The sequence below is a fragment of the Ranitomeya imitator genome, chromosome 9, assembly GCF_032444005.1.
Source record: "Ranitomeya imitator isolate aRanImi1 chromosome 9, aRanImi1.pri, whole genome shotgun sequence".
Classification (NCBI taxonomy): Eukaryota; Metazoa; Chordata; class Amphibia; order Anura; family Dendrobatidae; genus Ranitomeya; species Ranitomeya imitator.
The window spans coordinates 32,435,151-32,445,587 of record NC_091290.1 but is presented as its reverse complement, the minus strand read 5'-3'; the positions used below and the strand labels follow the sequence as shown (position 1 = coordinate 32,445,587).

General features: G+C 43.9%; 1 protein-coding gene across 5 annotated transcripts in view; it reads right to left on the bottom strand.

Annotated features, from left to right (window-relative positions):
* Positions 1-6,806: 6,806 nt before the first annotated feature.
* The window catches only part of FIBP (FGF1 intracellular binding protein), a 55,503-nt gene continuing 51,872 nt past the window's right edge, over positions 6,807-10,437 (bottom strand). For all 5 annotated transcript variants that reach the window (XM_069739610.1, XM_069739612.1, XM_069739608.1 and 2 more), the window contains exon 11: positions 6,807-7,054. In XM_069739610.1, the coding sequence (XP_069595711.1) occupies positions 6,985-7,054 (70 nt within the window). In that variant the 3' untranslated portion in view covers positions 6,807-6,984. The remainder of the gene's footprint in view (positions 7,055-10,437) is intronic.

Below are 10,437 nucleotides of genomic sequence, written 5' to 3'. Positions count from 1 at the left end.
ATATTGTTTGCATAATATATTCAATAGTTTTCATTTCCTGAAAATCAAGGTGGAAATTATGGAGAAATGGCCAATCACACTTCATTGGCAATTTAGATATTGAGTTAGTACCAAGTAGACGGCTTCTTACCTTGCATCGATAAGGCCATGTGCGCATGTTGCATTTTTGATGCAATTGTGCAGAGCTTTTTCCGTATGGATTTATCACAACAACCTGAAGGGAATCCTGGTGCCAGCAAAGTGAATGAGAGTCCTGAAAGTCTGGATTGCGGGTTTCTTTCCGAATAGACTGAACCTACAGAATGTGTACGATGTGCTGTGGGTGAAGCTGCGGTATTTCTTTTAGGTTCCATAGAACTTTCTTCTTCGATGCTATGAGTTACAAAAAAAAATGAAATAAGCATGTTTTTTTCCATTGGGACCATGTTATCATTGATTTTATTTGGCTCATTGCAAGAAAACCTTCCTAATTTGAAATTGACCTTTTTTTCTCCTCTACCATCAGATGATCTGCCGTTATGGGAAACTCTGGAGTCTGCAGAGCCGGCCATGTGTGGTATTGTTTGCAAGTGAAAATCTGTTTTTACAGTACCAGCAAAAGCTGACATTTCAGAAATCTTATGCAAATACTTGTTTTACTTTCCTGACCGAATTGGAAAATTGCAGTTTTTTTTTAAATTATCTTCAACATGTCACTTCTTTCAGCAGTTTTAGTGTTTTTGCACCCATAGAAAGAATTTGGTGCAAAAAGCCCAACCAAGCATTTTTGCAGTGTTTTTGGTTAATAAGACTTTACTAAACAAAGTAAACATATAATCCGCACCAAACACAGCAAAAAAGTCACAAAAATGCATCAAGAAAAACCGCAAAAACAGCTTTTTATGAGCTTCTTACTACCAAGACAGCAGGTTTTGCCTGCAGAAAAAAAAATGCTGCCAAAGCACAACTTGTGATCATACCACGTTACATATATGTAAACTAGAAAACTAGACAGTAAGGAATCTGAAGCATTTGGGGTCCATCACCAGAAGGTCTCATATAACTGAAAATAAATAGAAGATTGATCTAGTGACACGTTCCGCATGGGGGGGAAGATGAAAGCAGGTGACCATAACAAATGTGCCTGCTTGGCTGGGTGGTCCGAGGAAGGGACAGCTGTCACTCTATAAAATCCTGCATTACATTCCTGGGGGTAAAGAAGATCTGAAACCCGTGATAATCTGTTACCTACATTAGGAGGAGCAGAGAGGCCAATACACTGGACAAACAAAAAAAGCAGTGAGAAGCCAGTGGGACACATCACCTCTGTCATTGTCACCCAGAGCCGTCCCATCTGCTGCTCTCACTTTGTTAGGAAGAGGTCACCCTGACATCCCCAACACAGGAGATAATCATTCATTTTATGATTAGTAGTCCGTAACAAGGTGCTATAAGTAAAAGGTTCCCAAAAAAGTAAATTAAAAAAATCAGCCATTGTTTTGATTTTTGTTCCCAAACTATATGAGCCACAATTCTGGTTTATGCAACTAGGGCTAAACGGTGACTTTGCACGGCCAAAGACCCCACTATGCTACTGTTGCATTGCAATGTAGAGCAAGTGAATGGTGTCGCATTGTGACCCTTAAGGTACTGCAAAAAAATCCAACTGGTTCCAACATTTTGTGACTTGCTAGTCATTCAAAGTACCGTGCAAGTTTCAATGCAAATCCATTTACCTGCATTACACAGCGGCACAAAACAGTATTTAGCCGAGAGACACAGAGCTGAAGTCTGAAGAATATTATGGGAATATTTAATAGAACTTCAGCATTGTCCTCATAACTCTATGACCATGTTCCACATATTGATCTAGGTCAATTGAAAATTAAAAAAAAAAAAAAGGTTGCCATTAATATTGAATCTAAATATTAGTAAAATTATTTTATTTGCGCTGGAGTGTACCCTATGTTTAGAGCTTAAGTCTCATTAGGCAATCAATGGCTCCACCATTGATCTCAGATAGATAAAGGAAAAAGATGCAAGCGTAATCTTACACTACTCATAGGATGGCGCGTCACCCAATATAATCCACTTCTGGCTAGAGAACCATTGTATCTCGCTTCACGCAATGGTTCCGGCTTAAGAGAATAAAAATAGATCTGCACAAACTCTTGACGAGGTTACCTTATGCACAGTCGATGCGTCATGGAGACTAGTGTGTTAGAATCTGTTTAGTTTGTGACTATCCACCATTTTCTTATGGAGTTCTGGCTGCTGGTCATTTTCCTCTGGTGCTGGGTTTGTCTTGGGTCAGGTGATTGTATCACTCTTTATTAACCAGCACCTGCCTCCCAGTCCTTGCTGGACAACAGTGTTAGGCCGGCATCACACTCAGCGTATAAAAATACGGTCCGTAATTTACGGCCGTAATACGCGGAAAAGTCCCCAAAATAGTGATCCGTATCTCCTCCGTAGGCAGGGTGTGGCAGCGTATTTTGCGCATGGCATCCTCCGTATGTAATCCATATGGCATACGTACTGCGATATTTTCTCGCAGGCTTGCAAAACCGACATACGGACATACAATGGATCCATGGGCTCAAAAAATTGCAACATCATATATACTGTCTATATATATATATATATATATATATATATATATATATAAATATATATATATGTGTGTCAGTGAGACACACACACACACACATATATATATATAATATATATATATTTTAATATTTCATCCAGCGCAAGATAGCTTTAAAGCCGGTAATTCAATTGCCGGCTTTTGCTTTCTCCTTCCTAAACCCGACAGGATATGAGACATGGTTACATACAGTAAACCATCTCATATCCACATTTTTTTGCATATTCCACACTACTAATGTAGGTAGTGTGTATGTGCAAAATTTGGGCGCTCTAGCTATTATATTTAAGGGTTAAATTGCGGAAAAAATTGGCGTGGGCTCCCGCGGGAATGGGAAGAGAGTGGCCAAGTGCCAGAATAGGCGCATCTTCCAGATGCGCCTTTTCTGGGGTAGCTGGGGGCAGATGTTTTTAGCCGGGGGGGGGGGGGGGGGCAATAACCGTGGACCCTCTCCAGGCTATTAATATCTGCCCTCAGTCACTGGCTTTACTACTCTGGCGGAGAAAATAGCGCGGGAGCCCACGCCAATTTTTTCCACCATTTAACCCTTTAATAGCTAGACAACCCAAATTTTGCACATACACACTACTAACAGTAGTGTGGAATATGCAAAAAACAATTGTGGATATGAGATGGTTTACTATGTAAACCATGTCTCATATCATGTCGGGTTTAGGAAGGAGATAGCAAAAGCCGGCAATTGAATTACCGGCTTTAAAGCTATCTAACGCTGTATGATATATTAATATATACATATATGTGTCTCACTGACAGAATAGGTATATATATATATATATATATATGTGTACACATTTATTCTACCTATTCTACTGTAAGCTGTCAGTGTGATTTTACTGTACACCGCACTGAATTGCCGGCTTTTCTCTCTAACACCGCTGCGTATTTCTCGCAAGTCACACTGCTGGTCTGTGTGTAATCCGTATTTTTCTCGCCCCCATAGACTTTCATTGGCGTATTTTTTGCGCAAAACGGTGACAAACGCAGCATGCTGCGATTTTCTACGGCCGTAGAAAGCCGTATAATACTGATCAGTAAAATACGGCAGATAGGAGCAGGGGCATAGAGAAGCATTGTACCGTATGCAATCCGTATTTTCAGCACCTCTCTTACGTCCGTAAAACACGCTAGTGTGAGGCCGGCCTTTATCTGCTTGAGCTCTAGCTTGGCGCTTTGCTTTCTGTGTGTGTTATTTGTGCAGTACTGGTACCTCTGGTTCTGCTAGTCTTTGTTTTCTATTTGTTTCTGCAGCCTTCTGTGTTTTCTACTAGGAGGTGATCCATTTTTGTACCCAGTCCTTAGTTCTTTTAGGGTACCCCTTCCCCTTATCTATAGGTCTTCGCTTGAGATTAACCTAGGATCGTCGGTGTGTCTATTCGCAAGGAATGGGTCGCCCACTCCATCGTAGGGTTTCAGCCTAGTCATAGTGCAGGGTCAGTTTTCCCCCTTCTACCTTAGTCCTGTGTTGCAGATCCGTAACATAGTGTCTATGAAGTCCACAGGAAGTCCGACCTTCTTCTGTGCGGGGTCAGTATATCCGGTCGAGAAATCGGTTATGTCTGAGACCCTGTCCCGGCCAGTGACAGGCATCTCACGGTATCCTATGCCCGCTTGTAGCGGGAGCCGAATGCCGTTGGATGAGCCGATTAGGTACACTGGAGTACCAGGACCTTTCGTGACGTCACGGTCACGTGATGAATCACGTGACTGGCTATGGAGCGCAAATGGGACCAAAATCCTACGCGGATTCCTTCATCAGGGATGGTCCTGAGTACTTTTATAGTGCCTGGTGATCATATGACAACCTTTCATGTATTAAAGGCGACTAGTTTGATCTCACTATTGAGGCCCTTAGGTATCAAGGTGTCTAATTCAAAAAATAAATCTGGTTTCTTCCCGGGATATTTGTTGGATATAATTGCCCTTACGCCAACTTTTATTCACTATTTTAAGGCCTGTGATAATAGTGCCTTTTATTTAACCCCCCATGATGACTTAAATAGTGGTTAGATAATGGATGATCAGTACATTTCTTATTTACGGTATGTTCCGCAGATGCTCACTCATCCTCACATGTAGTGGGCGCTTTGTTCTGCCTATATATAGCTTCCCACAAGGGCATCTTAGAGAATAAATTACTCCCTCTGTAGTGCATGTGATTAAGTCACTGATCTCCAATTTAGTGGTTCCATTGGAAATTCTTACATGGTTTGCACTTCCTCCATGGAAAAAAGCCTATTAATTTTTGTTGTGATTGGTGTGTAGAGCCATATATTTTGGGATACTGGGGGCTATTTTGTTCTCCAGGTTATTGGACCTTCTATACTCAAGCTTGGGACGCTCAGGTAATTTTTCCCCAATAATTTTATCTTTCTTGAGGATGCCCCAATGTTTAGTGACAATCTTCTTAAGAATATGGGCATTGGCATTAAATTGAGTAACAATAGGAACCTCATCAGTCATGATGATTTTCGTTTTTCCTTTTATTTTGGAGTAACTGTATCCTTGGTAGTTTTTCTACTTGTTGTTTTGTTTGTATTAGCGAGCTTTCAGCATAACCTTTATCACGGAATTTTTCTCTCAGGAGATCCGCCTCGCGGTTAAAAGTCTTGTGCCTTAGAACAATTCCTGTGGGCCCGAATGAGCTGGCTTTTAGGAACATCTAAGAGCCAACTTGGAAGATGGCAACTATCTAGTGAGATGTAATTATTGACATTAATTGGCTTATGGTACGTTCAGGTTTGGATTGTGCCCTTTTCTATAAATATTTCTAAGTCTAAAAAAATTGATCGACTCTGTGCTGGTAGTTCCAGTAAAATTTAAAAAGTATTCATTTTTATTTAATTCCATGATAAAATCCAACAATAAATTAGGGTCACCTGCCCAAATAAAAACGATATTGTCAATAAAAAGCTGCCATAGGACCAGGTTCGCACAAAGTGAATTTTGTCTATAGATGGTTTCTGGTTCCCATCTCCCCACTTAAAGGTTAGCATAACTTGGTGCGAACCTGGTCCCCATAGCAGTACCCCATTGCTGGGAATAGTAGTACTTCTCATAACGAAAATAGTTCTGAGTCAATATAAAATGCATGCATTCTAAAATAAAGGCTACTTGGTTATTTGGTAGAATCTCCTGTCTAAATATTGCCATACAATTCTCCAGACTCCAGCTCTGTAGACTTCTGTGGCCATCGTTCTGCTTCAGGAGATTGTGTATTAATGTTGACTGAATGAATGATGAATTGTACAGGAGTGTCTAGATCTGGTGATCAGATCTGTGCACCACTACACATGTTAGTGATGAGCGAACGTGCTGGGATAAGGTGTTATCTGAGCATTCTCGTGTGCTAAACGAGTATTTTTGGCGTGCTTGAAAAATATGTTCAAGTCCTTGCGGCTGCTTGTCTCGTAGCTGTTCAACAGCCACAACACATGCAAGGACTGCCTAACAAACAGACAATCCCTGGATGTGTTGTGACTGTCGAACAGCCGCGAGACATGCAGCCGTGGGGACACAAACGGAATTTTCGCGCACACCGAAGACACTCGATTAGCAAATGAGCATGCTCAGATTACACCTTATCCTAGCACGTTCGCTCATCACTGATGTTAGTACTCCCTGTAAACATGTGTCTGGGCCAAATATACAGGTTTATTTCACTGTGCATACAGAGATGCAGACTTGGAGGGAAAGTGGATATAAATCCGCGCTGCTAGAAGTCCAACGCGGACCAGGATCGGAGACCAAGATTGTTTGGATGCTTTTTTAATTTGTCGAAGCGTTCCATACTTCTTCAGCTGGAAAAACCACAATGTGGCTACAGATACACACTTCTAGACGTCGATTGTCTCCAGTGGAAAAAAAAAAATGGATCAATGTTGAATATCCAACATACTCATTCTTCATTTCTCCTACATCTCAAGGTGCAATCAGACAAACATATTTTTGGTCTGTATGGAGAACGGACAACGCGCGGACTCAATGTTCACATTCACATGGACCTCAGCTTGCTCCTCTGACCAGACCTATGCATGTACATAGTAAGCAGCTCCTGCACCCATTTGCAAATTGTAGATGTGTTTGGCAATTTAAATTCAGTGGGCCATGTGAATCTAGAGCAATTATTAGTGTCCAGACAGGTGAAGACTGTGCACCGTTGTCAATTTTTAATTATACATTGAGATGTAATAACTTTATTAGAAGGACGCCATCTTTATACACTCCATATGTACATATATACAGAAAGTATTACAGGAAGACTGCGAAGACCACCTCAGTGCTGTCATAAATGACGCAGAACAGCATCCGGCTTGGCCATGGAATAGGGAAAACAATCAGCTGTGATACATTTTCAGTAGACAGTTCCGTAAGGTGACCATGTATCTCTCCCAAAGAGACTGCTGCCTGTAAAGAAGGACACAGTCAATATGGTGGCTGGTGATACCACGTATACATTTCAGAACAAGATTAAGCTTTGTAGATAAATCAGTGCTGAAACCCGGATCCAAAAATCAAAACTAATGAAACTCTTTCTTTGTTTTGTTGCATACGTGACAATTGCCAAACGTCTGAATGAGGCCCAACGTGACAGATCTCCAAAGCATACAATGAATGAGGCCCAACGTGGCAGATCCCCAAAGCATACAATGAATGAGGCCCAACATGGCAGATCCCCAAAGCATACAATGAATGAGGCCCAACGTGACAGATCCCCAAAGCATACAATGAATGAGGCCCAACGTGACAGATCCCCAAAGCATACAATGAATGAGGCCCAACGTGACAGATCCCCAAAGCATACAATGAATGAGGCCCAACGTGACAGATACCCAAAGCATACAATGAATGAGGCCCAACGTGACAGATCCCCAAAAGCATACAATGAATGAGGCCCAACGTGACAGATCCCCCAAAGCATACAATGAATGAGGCCCAACGTGGCAGATCCCCAAAGCATGCAATGAATGAGACCCAACATGGCAGACCCCCAAAGCATACAATGAATGAGGCCCAACGTGGCAGATCCCCAAAGCATACAATGAATGAGGCCCAACGTGACAGATCCCCAAAAGCATACAATGAATGAGGCCCAACGTGACAGATCCCCCAAAGCATACAATGAATGAGGCCCAACATGGCAGATCCCCAAAGCATGCAATGAATGAGACCCAACATGGCAGACCCCCAAAGCATACAATGAATGAGGCCCAACGTGGCAGATCCCCAAAGCATACAATGAATGAGGCCCAACGTGACAGATCCCCAAAGCATACAATGAATGAGGCCCAACATGGTAGATCCCCAAAGCATACAATGAATGAGGCCCAACATGGCAGATCCGCAAAGCATGCAATGAATGAGACCCAACGTGGCAGACCCCCAAAGCATACAATGAATGAGGCCCAACGTGGCAGATCCCCAAAGCATACAATGAATGAGGCCCAACGTGACAGATCCCCAAAACATACAATGAATGAGGCCCAACATGGTAGATCCCCAAAGCATGCAATGAATGAGACCCAACATGGTAGATCACCAAAGCATACAATGAATGAGGCCCAACGTGACAGATCCCCAAAACATACAATGAATGAGGCCCAACATGGTAGATCTCCAAAGCATACAATGAATGAGGCCCAACATGGCAGATCCCCAAAGCATACAATGTAGCACAGCTAGGTGCAAAATACACATCAGATTGGTTGGGAATAGGGTTGAGTGACTTTTACTTTTTTAGGGTCGAGTCGGGTTTCGCGAAACCCGACTATCTCAAAAGTCGAGTCGAGTGAAATCGGCCGATTATGGCGAAAAGTCGGGGATCGACCGAAACACGAAACCCAATGCAAAGTCAATGGGAAATCTTTTTTTTTTTTTTCTTCTTCTCCCTCTCCCTCTCTCTCCTCCGTCCCTGAACAGAAAAGCTGGTGTTACACATTGCAAAATCGCTACAGCGCACAAGCGACAAGATGGCGATAGGCGTCCACGCCCCTAAGACCTATGTCATCACTCTGCCCACGCTCCTTCACTGGCTGAAAAAATGGCGCCAAACGCGTCATACGAAACGCGACTTTGGCGCGAAGATCGCCGACCGCATGGCCGATCCCACACTAGGATCGGGTCGGGTTTCATGAAACCCGACTTTGCCAAAAGTCGGCGACTTGAATTTGTCCGATCCGTTTCGCTCAAGCCTAGTTGGGAAGTCTTCAAGTGTGTTTGCCAGCTTTTGACATTTGCCTTGGTTGAAAAGGATCTTACTGGATTGCGAATGTGATTTTGCGTTTTTTGACATTTACTTTTATCACATTTTGTTTTGCTTTTGTCTCTTTTTGGTATGCTCTGTTTTAAGTTCAGCAGCTTTAGTTTGGATACTTTATGTTACTTAAAGTAGAAATACTTTTTTCTAAAGTGAGTTTATGATATGTAAATGAGTCGAATGTATACTGTATATACTGCGGCATCAAAATCTACCAAACGCTCATTGAGGGAACTTCGCCTTACAGTCCCATTACAGACTGATGTCCGAACAGCACGCAGGTTTCCTGGCTAAAACTCAATAACTCTTGTTGGGTTTGTGTCAGGAGATCAGCGCCCGATCCAAACATCACAATCTGAACTCGGCTGCTGAAAGTAAGACACATAAAACCGTCCTGAAGACCGGGGTCAGAGCATATATAAAATCATTTATTTCTCTCTCAGGAAAGACAGCAGATTTTTCAACCACATGGTCATCCATCTGCCAGCAGTATACAATCTTTATGTCCATTTTTGACATTGAATGCCATCCGATTTTATACATCGATCAAAAAAGTATTACATGCCCGGATACAGTTTCCTATGTTAAAGATGGAAACGGATTTGTTAAACGCTGGCGTCCATATCGCATTCATTTTTAAATGCGCTCGTTGAGTTTAACCCCTTCCCGACCTTTGACGCCACGTAGGCGTCATGAAAGTCGGTGCCAATCCGACCCATGACGCCTATGCGGCGTCATGGAAAGATCGCGTCCCTGCAGATCGGGTGAAAGGGTTAACTCCCATTTCACCCGATCTGCAGGGACAGGGGGAGTGGTAGTTTAGCCCAGGGGGGGTGGCTTCACCCCCTCGTGGCTACGATCGCTCTGATTGGCTGTTGAAAGTGAAACTGCCAATCAGAGCGATTTGTAATATTTCACCCATTATAACGGGTGAAATATTACAATCCAGCCATGGCCGATGCTGAAATATCATCGGCCATGGCTGGAAATACTAGTGTGCCCCCACCCCACCCCTCCGATCGCCCCCCCACCCCCCCGATCTGGCCGGTACACTGCTCCGGCTCCCCTCCGTCCTGTGCTCCGCTCCCCCCCGTGCTCGTGCCCGCTCCCCCCGTGCTCCAATCACCCCCCCGTGCTCCAATCACCCCCCCTGCACTCCGATCCACCCCCCCCCCGTGCTCCGTTCCACCCCCCCGTGCTCCATTCCAGCCCCCCCGTGCTCCGTTCCACGCCCCCCGCGCTCCGTTCCACCCCTCCCGCGCTCCGATTCCCCCCCCCGTGCTCCGATCCCCCCCCCCCCCCGTGGTCCCCCCCCACCCTATCATACTTACCGATCCAGCCGTGGTCCCGTCCGTCTTCTCCCGGGCGCCGCCATCTTCCAAAATGGCGGGCGCATGTGCAGTGCGCCCGCCGAATCTGCCGGCCGGCAGATTCGTTCCAAAGTGCATTTTGATCACTGAGATATAATCTATCTCAGTGATCAAAATAAAAAAAATAATAAATGACCCCCCCCCTTTGTCACCCCCATAGGTAG